Raw genomic sequence first — 16,954 nt, forward strand, 5'->3', positions numbered from 1 at the left:
ATGTCTTTCATTTTCTGGTGGTGCTCCATTTTTATATTTAATTAGGTGAAAATTGTCATTACATGTTAGGACTTATAAGTTATTTAAAATGTAGAGCGTATTCAAAATTGTTTAGGGTGCTAATAAAAAAAAAGCCATATCAAACACTGAATTTCAACACAGATATAATTAACAAATACCAAACCTCACCTTAATCACGTAGAATCCAGCTTTACTTCCATGATACTAAATTACTAATCCTAATTAACTATTAAAAAGTGATTATTATTGCGGGGAAATGGCATCGGAGTAATTAAACCCAAATGAATGTCGCATTCGAGATCTCCTCATGCTTATAAGCCCGACATCGGTCTCTTTCTCCCTCTATCCTCTTCTACCCCTTTCTGGCAGTCGCGGCTCTAGAGCGACTGTACTCTCTCACTCTCTCTTCATCTTCCACATTTGGATATACTAAATCTACCCAGCTCAAGCTTTTTAGCCATGGCCTCCGAGGCCTTCTGGTTCGGAGCTCTGCTCCTTCTTCTCCCATGTCTCTTAGCCATGGCGAAGCAGACTTACATTGTGCACATGAACCAGCACTCCAAGCCGGAATCCTACGCGACCCACCATGACTGGTACTCCGCCAGCCTCCAGTCCTTCTCCTCCGACTCAGATTCCCTCCTTTACACCTACACCGACGCCTACCACGGCTTCGCCGCCTCCTTAGATCCGGACCAGGCCGAGCTGCTCCGCCAGTCCGACTCTGTCATTGGTGTCTACGAAGACACGGTTTACAACCTCCACACCACTCGTACCCCCGAGTTCCTGGGTCTTGATACCGAATCGGGACTCTGGGCGGGTCACTCGACCCAGGATTTGAACCAGGCATCCAATGACGTTATCATCGGAGTTCTGGACACCGGGGTCTGGCCCGAGTCCAAGAGCTTCGACGACACCGGAATGCCCGAGATCCCGACCAAGTGGCGCGGCCAGTGCGAATCTGCCCCTGATTTTGCCGCTACTCTCTGCAACAAGAAGCTAATCGGAGCTCGGAGCTTCTCCAAAGGTTATCAAATGGCCTCAGGCGGAAGCAACTTGAGAAAGCCGAGCGAAGTCGTGTCTCCTCGCGACATAGACGGTCACGGCACCCACACCTCCAGCACCGCCGCCGGGTCCCTCGTGGCCAACGCCAGCCTCCTCGGTTACGCGAGTGGAACGGCTCGCGGAATGGCGCCTCACGCGCGCGTCGCCGCCTACAAGGTCTGCTGGAGCACCGGATGTTTCGGTTCGGACATTATCGCGGGAATGGATCGCGCCATCATCGACGGCGTCGACGTCTTGTCGCTCTCTCTAGGCGGTGGCTCCGCTCCTTACTACCGCGACACGATCGCGATTGGCGCGTTCACGGCTATGGAGAGGGGTATTTTCGTCTCATGCTCTGCCGGGAACAGTGGGCCCACTAAGGCCTCGTTGGCCAACACAGCCCCATGGATCATGACCGTTGGAGCCGGGACCTTGGATCGGGATTTTCCGGCTTACGCTTTGCTAGGCAACAAACTCCGGTTCACCGGCGTGTCTCTTTACAGCGGGACCGGAATGGGAAACAAACCGGTCCAGTTGGTTTACAATAAGGGGTCCAACGGCTCTAGTAACTTGTGCCTACCCGGTTCGCTGAACCCGGATTTGGTGCGTGGGAAAGTGGTGATGTGCGACCGAGGCGTCAACGCACGTGTCGAGAAAGGTGGCGTCGTGCGCGCAGCTGGTGGGATTGGGATGATAATCGCCAACACCGCCGCCAGTGGTGAGGAGTTGGTGGCTGACAGTCATTTGCTACCAGCTGTCGCCGTCGGAAGAAAAGTCGGTGATCAAATCAGGGCATATGCTCAGCACGATCCCAATCCTACGGCTGCAATTACCTTCGGCGGGACCGTGTTGAATGTACGGCCGTCTCCAGTCGTGGCGGCGTTTAGTTCACGGGGGCCCAATACGGTGATCCCCCAGATCTTGAAGCCGGACGTGATTGGTCCAGGTGTCAACATTTTGGCAGCGTGGTCGGAGGCGATCGGGCCCACCGGGCTTCAGGATGACAAGAGGAAGAGCCAGTTCAACATCATGTCAGGTAACGGCTAGTTTGTTAACAGTGATTTGATCATGACCGTTGACGATGTTGACCAATTTGAAGTTGACTCGACCTCTGTGATTTTGTTGCAGGTACATCAATGTCATGCCCGCACATTAGTGGGCTTGCAGCACTGCTCAAGGCGGCCCATCCAGAATGGAGCCCAAGTGCTGTGAAATCTGCCCTAATGACCACAGCTTACACCCATGACAACACCAAGTCCCCCCTCCGAGACGCGGCCGACGGCACGCTTTCTAACCCGTGGGGGCACGGTTCCGGCCATGTCGACCCCTCGAAGGCGCTCTCACCGGGCCTGGTTTACGACACCACCGCCGAGGACTACATTGCATTTTTGTGCTCATTGGAGTACACCAATGAGCATGTCCAAGCCATTGTCAAGAGGCCCAATGTTACTTGTGAGAGAAAGTATTCGGACCCCGGCCAGCTCAACTACCCTTCGTTCTCAATCGCGTTCGGGAGCAAAAACAAAAGGGTTGTGAGGTACACCCGGGAATTGACAAATGTCGGCGCAGCCGGCTCTGTATACAGAGCCTCCGTGACCAGTCCTTCGACGGTGAGGACCGTCGTGAAGCCCACAAGGCTCGTGTTCAACAATGTAGGAGAGAAGCAGAAGTACACAGTTACGTTTGTGGCTTTGCCGGGTGCAGAGAAAACAGCAAGGTCGGAATTTGGGTCAATTGTGTGGGCAAACCCACAACACCTAGTCAAAACCCCGGTTGCTTTTGCATGGAGGCAGTTGATAGACTAAGAATTCGGGGTTTTTTTTTTTTTTTTTTTTTTTTTTTTCCTTCCTCTTCTGTTGTTGGGCCCGAAAGTGCTTTTGGTTTTCGGATGATTTCTGCTTTTATGGAAAGCAGTTCAATGGGGATGATTTTGCCAGCGAAAACTAATGTAATAGAATCAAAATATGACATACCGATGATTTTGCTCGCATAATCTTGTTCCAAATTGCACCAATCCATTTTGTTTAGAGATTGCCGACGCGTAAGCAAGTTAAAAAGACCTTCCACGGTAGTTCATGCGAGTTTAATTCTCATATATACGAATCAGACTGCTTGAGTTTGAATCGAGACCATAAACAATCAGACTGTTTTAATTCTCAAAAGTTTCCCGGCCCGCTACGGAAATCTTGCGTACTAATGACTGTTATCGGATTTGACGCTTGTCGATCATGTAGCTCGAGAGTTTCTCATACATAAGACCTACCTTGCGTACAAGGGTACAAATTTGTATTGAAAACCATTGTCGATCATTTAGGTCGAGAGTTTCTCATACATAACTGTTTCTTCATAGCTCACATAATATTTGTATCCTTCAATATTTGCATAATTTAGACTAAAAATGAAAAACAAAGCTTCCACAGTGATGGTATAAAATATTAAAAACATATACTACAAGGGTTACAGCAGGTTATTCTACAACAGCAACCCGGTCGTACCTTCGGACATTTAGGGCAAGAGCATTTCCATTTGCAACAATTTGTGCAAGAGCAATCGGGACATGAACAGGACGGGAAAATGCAACAACTTGCGCAAGAGCAATCGGGACATGAACAGGACGGGAAAATGCAACAATTTCTGCCGCATGAAATATTTTTGCAGCAGTTGGAGCGGGGACATGAGCAGCAACATCGCCACTTTGGTAGCAGACAGCAGGCACACGGATTACAGTTACACGGACCGCAGTCACAGCAGCGTGGCATTTCTAGGTGGAGAGAGCACCCGTCGCAGCAGCAACAGCAAATCCATGAGCAGCTGAAACAGGGCATTCCGCTGTACCACAAACAAGTTTATGTCATATTCGGAACAATTCAACTTTTCTAATACTGCATCGAATGTAAAAGTCCATTAAGGTTAATGTAAAGCACAACAAAACTCAAAAGGTTCTGCTGCATCTTAAATGTTAGAAGTATTTGCAATATTGACGGAAGGATGCTCGGTGCTCAGCATATACTAATTCAAGATCACCCAAAGTACTAGTAGTCAACATCCCTTAATGTTTCTGTAATGTCAACACAGTTTTTCTTATTGCAGTCACTGTACAGTATAAACCGATTTTCATCTTATAAAAAACAGAAAAACAAAACTTTGGAATGCAAAACTCGTAAACTAACATAATTCTTTAAGACGAAGAGAAAATGGTACCATAGCCATTTCCAGAAGCGGCATGACCTGCGTTTCTTTCGATTCCTGTTTAAAAGAGAGAAAATCTAATGATCGTATACACATAAGGTGCACTAAACTTTACAACAACAAGAAAACGGTGACATTGTTCTTACGTAGGTATTAATGGATCTGGGTTTGCAACCACAAAATCAACAACCCTGCAAAATAGTCATGTTCAATCTACTGTCAGTTGACGAACACGACATTTAAAGAGAATCACCACCTCGTCATGAAATGACTAAAGCAAACAAATTTAGTAGGTTTTCAGTTTGACTTCTTCTAGTTCCAATTTTGAGAACTACGTGCTACAAAAGGTAATGGAAGAAAGTGACATACTCTTTGCAGCATCTGGAAGCAGGTTGAAGCCGTTCAACAGATTTTAGTTCCTCCTGCAAACAAACAAGGTAATTGTTTAACTTCCACATAAACCAAATCAGAAGAATCAAGTAAAAAGGAATGAGATATTAAGTAATATATTTTCCGTTTGGAAACTCTATGACATGATTGATTAAAGACGCATTTCCGTTGGGGATACGCAGGAGCAGCACTTCAATTATCGAAAGTACCTTTGGTTCCAATAGACAATCAAGTTGTTTACAACGACACAAAATTCAATTATTCAGTGGAAAGCTACCACATCAGCATTGAAAGATGAGAGCTGAACCGTTTTTGAGCTCAAGTTGGAAACATCTTAATGGTCTCTAATGCCTCGAGTTAATCTAATCCGATTGAGTTACATATGGATCGTATGAACCCAAAGACCATCCCTATCTATTGGTCCGACAAACTACTTTGGTATTATTATCTGATATGTTAAAGATAAACAGGGTACCGCATGAAGTCAATGAAAACCTGCCAAACACTTTCAAGTGTACGAAGTGACAGGACAAACAGAATACCACCAATTCTAATTCACTATCACTAATTCAAGTTGATCCCCGGTTGAAGACTATGCAAAACCGGTAAGAATAGTTCACGGAGTTCATCGTCCACGCCGGTGGGGTTTGCGCTGCTAAACGAAGTTAATTAGAGTCACCTGTATAATATGATTAACCAAAACTTACTAAACCAAGCAAACAGAGGAGTATTATTCATTGGATCGACTACATTAAGTTCCGAAACTTTCGAGTTAATTAGTCCTTCAAACGGAACAACATTGAAATGGTTTGTAGTAAATCAGGATCACTCTCCACCAAATAACTTGAACTGATCATTTCCATGTTAATTAACTTTAAATTAAGTGTTAAACCAGCATATTGTCTAGCTTTATGAGCACACCCTCAAGTGAAGATTTTCTTAATCATGATTTGTTGTTCACAAAAATGGAAGTCCCACCTTTTCACTTTTCACAGAATTAAGCTAAACAAATTAAATAAAAGTTAAGCTTTTTCCAGTCCAATTAACTAAAAGATTAGATTCTTAATCCAAGAATGATTTACAAAAACAAAGACAAATAGGACTTGAAATTTTTTAATTACCAACTTAACCCAATGATAATTGCACTCAAAGTTTTGATTTTTCAACTCAATGGAGATTTTAATTAATTAATTAACAGAAAGTAAGAAAAATTAGAGTTACCTCAAGAAAACCAATCTCCCTCTCGAGCATCTGAACCCTGGCTGTTTCTCTGCGCTTCCCATACAAATCAGGATACTGCGGCGGCGACTTTGGGCGTGGCCGTGGCAGAGACGGCACAGAAGCAGAACTACCAGAAGGAGCTGCCATTCCAAATAGTAACCAAATCCCAGTTGCTAAATCACCTAAAACACAGACCCCAAATGAAGAAAACGACAGCGGAGATTACAGAGAGAAAAGCAGTAGCAGTATTGCTGCCGATAGAAGCACTGCAGTTGCAGCTATTGGTAATTACAAAAAAAAGCTCATCAATCAAAAGCACGCAGCAGAAAAGCACTTATGAAGCGGCAAAGCAAATGATGGTAGGTGTAGAAATGAAATGGTAGAAAGCAGTAATTAGGGGCTCTGACAGGGATAAAAAGAGACGTTGCACGGTGCATAAATGCTCTGCAAACAGGAGAGGGGATTAATGGGAGGGTGTAAAGATTTAAACTTTATCAAAACATTATTAAAAGGGTATTAACATTATTAGAATTACAAAAAGGGGTTGCCATTAATTGAAAATTCTCACAACTCACAGGGCTCAATGGAGTGATTCGATTGAATGAATGTTTTTCAAAAAAGATGGGTTTTTGGGTTTTGATTTGTTTTGTTTTCCTTCTCGAGGCACATCTAATCTGTGTTTTGTTTGCATGTTTTGGTAATTGCAGAGATAATTAATTAATTAATTAATCAGTTAATAATGGCAATGGTAATAGTAAAGACGGCTGTGCAAAAAGCCTGCAACTGCAAGTGTCTGTGTATACGGACGCATTCGGCAAAGTTGAGAGCTTTTGAGTGAGATTTTTGGAGTTGGATTTATACAAAAACAAGTAAAAACTCAAGCTTTTTGTATGATTGTGGGTTTTTTTTTTTAAATTAAAAATAAATAAATTGGTCCAATTTGTATTATTTTTAGTGTGAAGGGGTGAGTGAGTTGCAGGATTTGCAGAGGAAGGAGCGAAAAGCACGATGGGGAAGTACCTCAGACCGCACGTGACCACTGCGTAGGAAAGAGAAAAGGCGGGGAAATCAGAGGTGTTTGGGCAAATCAGAGCCTTTGGACAAATCAGCCCTGACTCTGAGAATAACTAACCATCTGGGTAAAATCTCATGTCAATTTTACCTTTGCCTTTACCTTTACCTAGCTGCTATATTGATGTTTCGTGCCAAAATTTAACCTTATGGGAAGAGGAATTTACACACCTTGTTGTAATATTAGTACAAGACGTTATGGTAATAATGTGCTCGTGTTATGAAAGTTGTACTGTCATCGACTTTTATCTTAATTTTTAGGCGAGGCAGTAGTTTTTCATTTAGTTTTTGAAGTTTCAATTTGGGCAAAGTTAATTTACTTTTGTAAATTTGGTAGTTTCAATCATTAACTTTGTTGAACTGAAGTAGAAATATTTGGCATGGCAATACATGCATATTGGGTATTCGTGTACCTAAAACGACAATCTAGATTCATAAAAGACCATGAACATTTTGATTTATTCATGTGTTATATCCACTTTTCTCTTATTGATTTGTGTCCACGCAGGTGACGCTTTCTTGTAAAATCAATGTGCTTGAAATGTTGAAATTGCCAATGCACATTGCTGCCACGTTAGGTTTCATTCTTCAATCACCAAACTAGTGATTTTTCAATAATTGCAAAAGTAAACAAACTACATAATCACAATTGTCAAAATTAAAACTACATGGACTAAATGCTAAGAGTAATGCTATTTCGACATATAAACTGACATGTAATATTAAAATATATATATATATATATATATATTGAGAGAAATATAAAAGCTAACAAGTTATTTTCTCACTAAGGAATTGAGGAAATAAGTTGGATAGAGAAATTTGAGCGAAGTGGGTAATTTTTGTTGAAATAGGTTTGAAATAGAGAAGATGATGAAAAAGGCATATGCAATCTCAGAAAAAGTCATTTTTAAAAGAGATGTTTTCTATTTTAAAAATGGCCAATACAACGTCATTTTGGTCAGGGTTTGAATAAGACGAAAAAAAATAAAATAAAACTCAGGCTTCTTCGACGCCTTCAACATTTCACGTTGTGGCTACTGTCATGGGCAACCGCATACCACCATATCCATACTACCGATTCACCACTCATCATACTTGTTAAACACTCTCTAATACAGATAGTCCCATATACGATGATAGGGCCACACTTCAATTGAAAATTGTCTCAACAAGAGTGTCTAAACAAGTTGTCCAATTGGGTTTGAACTTTGGGGGTCGCCTTTTTACTGCATTTACACAAAAATGACAGTGATAATAGTCCTCTTTTACCCTCAGTCCCACTTTTGAGAACTTTTTCATGTACCGGGGAAATATTCTTTCACCAAGATCCTTCCCATAATTTAATTTCTACCCCCCAAACCCAAAGCATTGTCTCCTCCTCCTCCCTGCCATGTCGTTTTTGTCAGGTTCAGCAATCAGAGATTTAATCTCAATTATGCCAATTCTCTTGTGCGGATCACCCTTTGCAGAACAACAGGGTGGACCAAGTTGTTCCGTTGGATTCGATTTGGATAGCTTATAATAAAACTATACTCTCATCGGTGGAATTGGTTCATAAATGACCGTAAATTAATGAGCAGATTTTGAGTAAAATGTAATATAAGTTGAAAATTTTATGTACAATAGGAGAACAATCAGAAAATATTTCAAAAGTTGCAACGGAAGGTGCTCGTCATTTTTATGCAAAAAGAACTCGAGAAAATTTGAACCATGCTTACCGAGAAATGAGCATAAAACCTTGATTACGAGTTGAAATCTAATAGGAGAACTTCACAAATGCTACATTGGGTACTTGGTGGTGTTTGTCATGTAACGTGGCACACTTGTACAAGTTTCATGACTTGTTATATGCTACACTTGTACAAATTTTTGGATGTATATTATTATGCTTGTCTATAAAGTCAATCATTTAATACCATTTACGGATGTTAATTTCATTTATTGTTTCAATTAATGCTTATGTCTTTACTTTTCATAATTAATCATATTTAGTCATAAACACTCATAACATGTATCAATACAACATAACCCACTGTAAAACCAAACTGTAGCACACAATTCAACACTGCCATAACAAATGACTCATTCTAAATCACACAAGTTAAGCATCATTCGGTTGGACATATTACACTACAAAAAAAAAACATTAGCCACCACAAATACCTTTTTCAAACCGTGCTTAAACATCATTCGGTTGCGGACTGGTTTTTGAGCTCCACGCGCCATCGGTGGGAGTGGGCACGTTTCTGGAGGGAGGTGGGCCACCATGTCTTATCATTCATTCGTTCAAGTGGGTCCCGCCGCTGAGGCGACGCATAATGCAAACTGATGAATTTCCCGCTCTTTCCCAAAGTACTACGGCGAAAGGATCGGTCACCGGTGACCTGTTGAGTGGGCCGGGCCCACCATCTCTCGGGCTACAAAGCCCAAGGCACTACTGCCTCCCCCCCCTCGTGAGATGCTAACGTGCGCAGGTGGTGTGTGAAAGCTGTACCGATTGGCGTCTTCTTCTTCCTTTGCTATAGTTGCCCGTGCAACGCTCCACACGTGCGCACGCTTACAGTCACCCTGTTTGGCAAATATGCCCTCACTGACTCACAGGCAAAGCTTGTGTTCACTCCCAACTTTTTTCCCCTCTCCTTCACATTTCTCTAGAACTTCTCTATCTTCCATTTATTATCCAAAAGCAACAAAAAAAATTTCTATTTACACTCACAATGTGTTTCATCTAGCGTATATTAACCAATCATAAAAAGAAAAACAAATTCTCCAGCTCGTCGGGAGCTATCTCTCCCATGGCTTGTCTGTTGATTTTGATGTGAGCTAGAGGTTAGATGCTACGATTTCAAAGATATTCTACTTTCATTATGATTTCGACTCGTTTCCCACTAAATTCAGTCTAAATTCGAGCTGTAGAGGATTATGTTAGGATTTTGATCAGTTGAGATTTGAGAAACTTTAGTATTCTTGAACGTTGAATCGTTTCTTATGATTGGATTGAATTGTTTCGATTAGCTTTTTATTCATTTTTCTGAATTTGTTTTTTATTTCATTTTTGAAAAACTGCTTGGATTAAGTTCAACAAAATAAAAAACAAATTCAAAAAAATGAAAAAAAATGTGAATCGAAACAATTCAATCCAATCATAAGGAACGATTCAATGCTCAAGAATACTAAATTACCTCGGATCTCAACAAATCAAAATCCTAACAAAGTCTTTTGCAGCTCGAATTCATACTGAACTAGTGGGAAACAAGTCGCAATCGTATTGAAAGTAGAATATCTCTAAAATTGTAGCTTCTAACCTCTAGCTCACATCAAAATCAATGGAAAAACCATGGGGGGGGGGGGGGGGGAGAGAGAGAGAGAGAGAGAGCTTGACGAGTTGGAGAATTCGTCTTTTCTTTTAATGTTTCGTTAATATACAGTAGATGAAATACATTGTGAGTGCAAATATAAAAGATTTTCATTGTTGTTGATAGGGAAGTGTTATTGGTACTCAAAAAATCTCATTTTACACTCCTCACAAATGTATTTTTCTTTCCTAATATAGAAAATTTGGAGTGTATAATGAGATTTTTGAAGTGCTACTAATAATTCCCTTGTTGATAATATATAGAAGATAGAAAAGTTTGAGAGAAATGTGAAAGAGAGGAAAAAACGTTAGAGTGAAGACATGTTTATATTTATTTATGAGTTTTAGCTCATGACCTTCTTTGATAACTGAAGACTGAACTTACTCGAATTAGAATTGTGACAATTTTTTTCACTATTTTATAAACGTTTCCTATTTGTGCAGTTCATTGGTACGCTAGTATGACCATATTGTCCTTCACTGAAATTCATGAAAATTGTTTGCCCTAAAGGATTTGAAATTGAACTCTCTCTTTTTTTTTTTTTTTTTTTTTTTTTTTTTTTTTTTTTTTTTTTTTTTTTTTTCAAATGGATTAGCCGGTGGTTTTACTATGGTTATTCATTTTTTTGAGATTATGGAAAAACTCACTAAGACATTTTAGCTTCTCATTGATCACCATCGTGCAATTTACTAGCATCAAAAATCAAACACAAGATGTACCGTATGAAATACGAACTTAAAATTCATTTTCAACCACTAAACCACTCCGTAATGATTACCAAGCCAACGTAGGAAATGAGTTTTAAATAAACGATCACATGAGTTAGAAAGATGGCTTTCCTGTTCAGCTTGGCATATGGGCCAGTGGACTGGCAGGTCATTTCCCTATATGGCATTTTGTACTTGTCCGTCGTGATTGTATTAGGTATCACATGCTCTTGATGAGAATGTCGCTTATGTCCTTATATTGTCGGTTAGAAATGGACCACAAGACACAATCCAATTAGAAATGGACCATAAAACACAATCCAAAACAACTTTTAAATTGCAATTAGGCTATCTCCAACTCAAGGATTTAAAATCTCAGAGATAGATGAAGTTGGGAACCCCACATTGGATCAAAACTTAAGAGGCACGCCAACCATTGGATCTGAACGACCCTTTAATCTAGGCCGTAGAAATTTTGTCTTCCTTACTCTCGCCAACATACAATCGTTCATGCTGATGTTGCAGACACACAGGGCCTGCCTTTATCTGCTCTTCAATTTGCATATTCTCTCCCCTCTTTTTTTCCCTCTCCTTCCCTTCCCTTATATTTGAATGGTCACGGTTAAGCTATATCAACATCTTATAGTAATTTTTTATAGAAAGAAAAAGACAAAATAGAGAATGTGAAAGGAGGGATAGAAGGGAATAAAAAGAGGAAGAGAGAGAATCCTAATCCGGTGAATTGTGGTTCCCTCAGCCCATTTGCAACCTTATCCATCTGGGGTGGGTAGTTGGTACCAATCCCAAATTCCCAACCCCAAACACCAAATCCCAAACTCTCTTCCCAAAATACATGCCTTGGAGAGGTTTTGAGCCCCAATTTTGGGTTTTTACAACTTTAAGTGCAAAGTTAACATAATTATATGGACTTGAATTCTTTTGTTAAATTTTGCTTACTTCGAAAGGTGACAAGCATCTGTTGCAATAATTCAAAAGCTCACGTAAAGATATCAATGATTCTTTGAACTGCAGTCCAATTGGACTCCAAACAAGACGCTTTCGAAGAGCTTTACCCTTCGAAATATTCTCTTTTACGACTTTGAGCTACCAAACTCAGATAATTAAACAAAAAGCCTCTTACCTTGAGGAAAACTGTTGATCCCACGCGAAAACTCTGTCGTTTCATTGGCTAGAAATCGCCGTCTCGAGCAAGCAACTGCATCTCTGCCAAGCACATTTGAATTCAGATACTCTTCCAACTAGTGCACATTGTATATGCAGAGTCAAAACTTGCCGAACATTTGAAATCAGATATTCCTCCAACTCTTGTTGAGCAAGAAACAACTAGTCTCTCTCTAAGCTGTGTATAAAAGAAAAGACCCTTGTTAGCAAAGAGATCAAGCTCGAACTTTGTCATCGAGCGCAGTAGAAGAGTCTCCGGTAGATATCAAAGAAAGAGATGGCAGCAAAAGACAATACCGTCATGCCTATAATTAGCAAGATGTACTGTTCGTCTTCTCAGGCTGTGCTTGTCGTGAGGAGGAGGCCGCACGTGATCAACGGAGGTGGTTTTGTGGTTACGGATTGTAGTCAGAAGGTTGCTTTCAAGGTTGACGGATGTGGAATTCTGGGGAAAAAGGATGAGATGATTCTGAGGGACAGTGATGGAGACGCCTTGCTTCTCTTTCGCCGAAAGGTACACTATCAATCACGCATATACATGTATTTTTTGAATTGTACATGTGCATGCAGAGGTGTTAGGGATGCTTAATCAATTTACGTTCATGCATATTGATTCGAATATGCACCAGGGTGCAACGGTTGAGGCCCTAAGCATTTATCGGAGATGGAGGGGGTACAGTTTAGACTACGAAGGATCGCAGGACCAGATGGTTTTCTGTTTAAAAGAGCCGAACTCGTGCTTGGCAAGGACTCGAGCAATCAGAATCTCAACGAAAGCCACAAAGAACAAAGACTGGGACTTTGAGATCAAGGGCAATTTTCCTGATAAGGATTGTTGTATTGTTGACTCCGAGGGCAAAACAATGGCACAGGTAAGTAATTCGCATTCACGATGAACATATAAGACTTTCCTTGTTTGTAAATTGCTTCTGAAATGATTAAGGTGTGGACTCGTCGTTGTTTAAAATGAAATGCAGATCGGGGTGAAGAAGGAACTGATGGCAAGCGAGGATCTCTACCATGTCGTGGTGACACCGGGAACGGATCAAGCTTTCGTTATTGGAGTCATTACGATTCTCGACTACATCTATGGTGAATCCACCAGGTGTTAAATTTTACACAGATTCTAAAGAGAAGCTTTTCTTGATTTCACATCGAAACAAGATGATCTGCGATTCTGCAGCAGACGAGAGTTCAATTTTCTGCACTTTGGAAGCTGCTAATCCTTTAATTTTCGTTCTTCATGGATTGTTTGATGGATAATCATTTAGTTGCCCCAACCTGTACTAACTGGGAACTCATCTGTTAAAGCTTTTAGGTGTTTTTTTTGCAACATTTTACTCTTCTCAAAAGGATGCACCACCAATGTACTAACCGTCGATACAGAATCCGTTTCTAATAAATGAGCAATGAAAAGTGCAAACCAATTCCACAACGTAAAGAAGACCAAACAAGAATTCTTGCCCGACTTCGCCATTTAATTGAATCTCGTGGAGGTAGCCATGCCGCTGCAGAAGCCAGAGCATGTCATTCCCGTTTTGAGTTGCCAAAACAGGGAATTTCAAACAAACGAAACGTTTCTGAAATGAAACATGTTTTCGCTACAACTAATGGGATGGGAAATTTGATTACAAGAGACTGATAAATGATAACATCTTTGATGCTAAGCTACCGAGTACTGGTGTAAGATTTCTGTCCACGGACCTTCGGACATCTCAGCTTTATGTTTCTACCGTCTTCACAGGCAAGCATGCGCCGGAAAATCTAAACATTAGCTGAGATGCCTGATTCAGTTAACCAGTTCGCAGTAGGCACGAGAAATGTTACAGAAGTATGCCAAGCATTCTTCAACAAAACCACACATAACAAACCAATTAATGAAAAAGTATCGCAACATTTCATCACCAAATAGAGGTGTAAAACGCCGCAGAGAAATAACAATCTTAAATAACCATAAGGTAGGTTATATAAGTAGGCAAATTGAATTCGTGGAAACAAAAACTCGTTCTCATATTAACATGGAAGTTGTAATACATTATCTGGGATAATAATTCGGCATCAGTTAGCAATGCTGAAAGACACAACTACTATGTCAACATTGCCATTCCAACTCAACACTGTACAAGACACAACATATTTTTAGTTATCAATCAATGAGATCTTCCTCATAGATCTACCACAATAAGCCCATTGACGTGCCTAGCCTAAGGGAGAGAAATACCAGATAGATGGTTATGAGGCCGAGTCCTAAGGTCTTGTTAGGGCGCATGCCATTCCTCGGTAGCACAGCAAGTGACCAAAGAAGCCCTGATATTAGAAATCCCATTGTATAAAATAGGCTATTGTCTTTGGGAATTTTGTATGGTTCCGGTCTCTGAGACCAGGATGCAAGGACCATTGAGATCCCCAAACCAGCAAGTGTGTTAAACATAGGCCCGGCATAACATCCTGACATTGCAATTTGTACACCATCTGCACCATTCATTGCCAATGCAGTGTTCGACATTAAATCACCCATTGAGTTGCCCCATGCTAATACAGTCAATCCAAGGATTGATGGATTTACTCTAAAAATTATGCCAAACGCCACCAGCAACCCGACCAGCTCATTTGCAACAACGTAGAACCAGATGATGCTCATAAAAAACCCTCCTAAAACCCATGGAAAAAAAAATTTCTGAGGGGGCTGGTCCGGTCTGGTGTGTAGACATGCAAGAACACCAAAGACACCACTGCAGAGAAAGCCTATAAAGTAGGCAATTTCCTTACTCAGAGATCCGACATCTTCTTGGGTGTTCCATAAAAATAACAGAAGAATGGGAGCTAGTATAGCACTGGCAACAGCATAACCTTTGGACCACCTATCCTCCTCGACTATAGGGATTGTCAACCGTCTTGGCAGCGTCAACGGAATTTCCAGTAGTGATAAAAATCTAAAAGAGGAAGAGTTTTCCTTCACTGTTTCATCCTCGTTCCAACCCCACAATGACCTTGGACTGTCTGAACGAGCCTTCGCATTCTGATTCGAATAAATTGCCACATTTGATGCCCACATCCACTGTGGCAACTTACTTAGGAGATGAGGTACCTCACTGTCTGATTCAGACTCAAGGAGCGACGCATATACAGATTCCTCCTTGTCGCTTCCCTGAGAAAATATACTTCCCCTGACCGGTAGCAACGGTGTTACAGCATCCAACCTCAATTTCCGAACATGTTTCCTCAGAAGCTCGTTTGCAGCTACCACAAACGCATAAACCACATAAATCAAGACAAACACTATAGCACCCCCGACAGTAACCTCACCAACCATCAACATTAAGGCAAGAGACATAACAGTAAAGAGGAAAAAACATATATCTCTGATAAAGCATTTCTTATCAATCTGAAACCCCTTGTCCGCCACGCATAGAGATATAGTCCCAACAACAATACAAGTAACAAAGACAGCTCCACCCAACACACTATTAAGACCAACTCCCCCGGTATCCTTACCCACAAAAGCAGCAATGCTGGCAAACACATCAGGAGCACCATTCCCGAGCGGAAGCAGAGACACACCGGCCACAGTTGCCGGTAGCTTCATGAGACTCGACAGCTTCTCCAGAGAACAACAAAAGTAATCTGCGGCGGTATTGCCCAATAGATAGAACAAAGCAGCTAACCATATTGCCAACACTACATACCCCAAAATGCTAACTTTCTCACAGCTGCAGTAAAAGAAATGAATGTAATTAAAATAACCACCGGAAGTACACTCCGGATGGGCGATCAAGAACTCACATTTGCTCCCATAACCTTCGTGTTTGAAGAATCTGGTGCATAATTCGGGATTAGGTCCTGATAACAAATTGGCATCCGACCCATTAACACTGACACTATAATTCGAAGCATAAACATCAACTTCGGCCATTCCCCTGCGAATAATATCGACCCGACGACTTGGATCGCCAAATCCATTGAATTTGGAGCTCCATCGAGGAGGAAGAACCGAATACGAGCTACCCAGAAAAGGGTTTCTGAGAAAACTTTCCTGGCTGTAGAACAAGAAGACCAATACCAAAGTAAAAATTCCATTGAAAAGCCCACGAAATTGGGAAATTTTCCCCCCAAAAAACCACTTGGGTTTAATCATGATTTCTATTCCCGACCACCCACCGATCAAACCCTAAATTTCTGAATTCAAACTCGAACAGGCGCCGATCGAGAACCGCCGAGCAAGAGAAACAAAGAAACTCGGCAAAAAATAAAAAAAAATATCGAATTCGATAAAGGGGTCGAGAAATTGATGCGGTGGATGATAATTTTGAAATTATTCAAGCGAAATTAGAAGGGGTTCCAGAGGGTACGTTTACGTAGAGAGAGAAAGAGAGAGAGGGGCTTAGCACTCTTTCTGCGAGGAGAGGGAGATAGACACAGAGAGAGTGCTAAGGAAGAAGATGAAGAAATGCACCTTCGTCGTAGTTCCTTTCTTCTCAAGGCCGTGTCTTTACGCGCGCGTACCAACAGGCAACAGCAGAAATTGGATGTCTCATATTTTAGGCCCCCAAATCCAAAAGGTTTGGTGGGAAGACTTACTCGGGGGGCTGGTCCGGCCCAGATTAGAAAGACTGTTGATGGGCCAATAGACCCAAATTAGATTGGCTATATATTTACTTTTGTCGTGTGATATTACTCGTGCACGTAGTATAAATCTATAAAGTGTATTTTATATGATTTTACTAAAATAGTAGAAAGTGAAATGAAAGTGATTCATAGTTTTTATGTTATCTT

The 16,954-nt window shown here is 41.2% G+C and overlaps 4 protein-coding genes across 4 annotated transcripts; 2 read left to right on the top strand and 2 right to left on the bottom strand.

The window, feature by feature from the left end:
* Positions 1-359: 359 nt before the first annotated feature.
* On the top strand, positions 360-3,417 carry LOC137747302 (subtilisin-like protease SBT1.8). The gene is made up of 2 exons (XM_068487391.1): positions 360-2,098; positions 2,191-3,417. Exons 1-2 carry the CDS (start codon positions 481-483, stop codon positions 2,865-2,867), a joined length of 2,295 nt encoding a protein of 764 aa, XP_068343492.1. The 5' UTR covers positions 360-480; the 3' UTR covers positions 2,868-3,417.
* Positions 3,418-3,496: 79 nt separating this feature from the next.
* On the bottom strand, positions 3,497-6,767 carry LOC137747303 (guanine nucleotide-binding protein subunit gamma 3-like). The gene is made up of 5 exons (XM_068487392.1): positions 5,863-6,767; positions 4,621-4,673; positions 4,398-4,442; positions 4,264-4,308; positions 3,497-3,891 (listed from the first exon to the last, which is right to left on the bottom strand). Exons 1-5 carry the CDS (start codon positions 6,007-6,009, stop codon positions 3,498-3,500), a joined length of 684 nt encoding a protein of 227 aa, XP_068343493.1. The 5' UTR covers positions 6,010-6,767; the 3' UTR covers position 3,497.
* A 5,608-nt stretch (positions 6,768-12,375) lies between these two features.
* LOC137746522 (protein LURP-one-related 6-like) lies at positions 12,376-13,810 on the top strand. The gene is made up of 3 exons (XM_068486545.1): positions 12,376-12,695; positions 12,811-13,053; positions 13,159-13,810. The coding sequence occupies exons 1-3, from the start codon at positions 12,459-12,461 to the stop codon at positions 13,291-13,293; spliced, it is 615 nt and encodes a 204-aa protein (XP_068342646.1). The 5' UTR covers positions 12,376-12,458; the 3' UTR covers positions 13,294-13,810.
* A 362-nt stretch (positions 13,811-14,172) lies between these two features.
* On the bottom strand, positions 14,173-16,661 carry LOC137748191 (cation/calcium exchanger 4-like). The gene has a single exon (XM_068488297.1). It carries the CDS (start codon positions 16,314-16,316, stop codon positions 14,355-14,357), a length of 1,962 nt encoding a protein of 653 aa, XP_068344398.1. The 5' UTR covers positions 16,317-16,661; the 3' UTR covers positions 14,173-14,354.
* Between the last annotated feature and the right edge of the window lie 293 nt (positions 16,662-16,954).

The sequence above is a fragment of the Pyrus communis genome, chromosome 10 (assembly GCF_963583255.1).
Source record: "Pyrus communis chromosome 10, drPyrComm1.1, whole genome shotgun sequence".
Lineage (NCBI taxonomy): Eukaryota > Viridiplantae > Streptophyta > Magnoliopsida > Rosales > Rosaceae > Pyrus > Pyrus communis.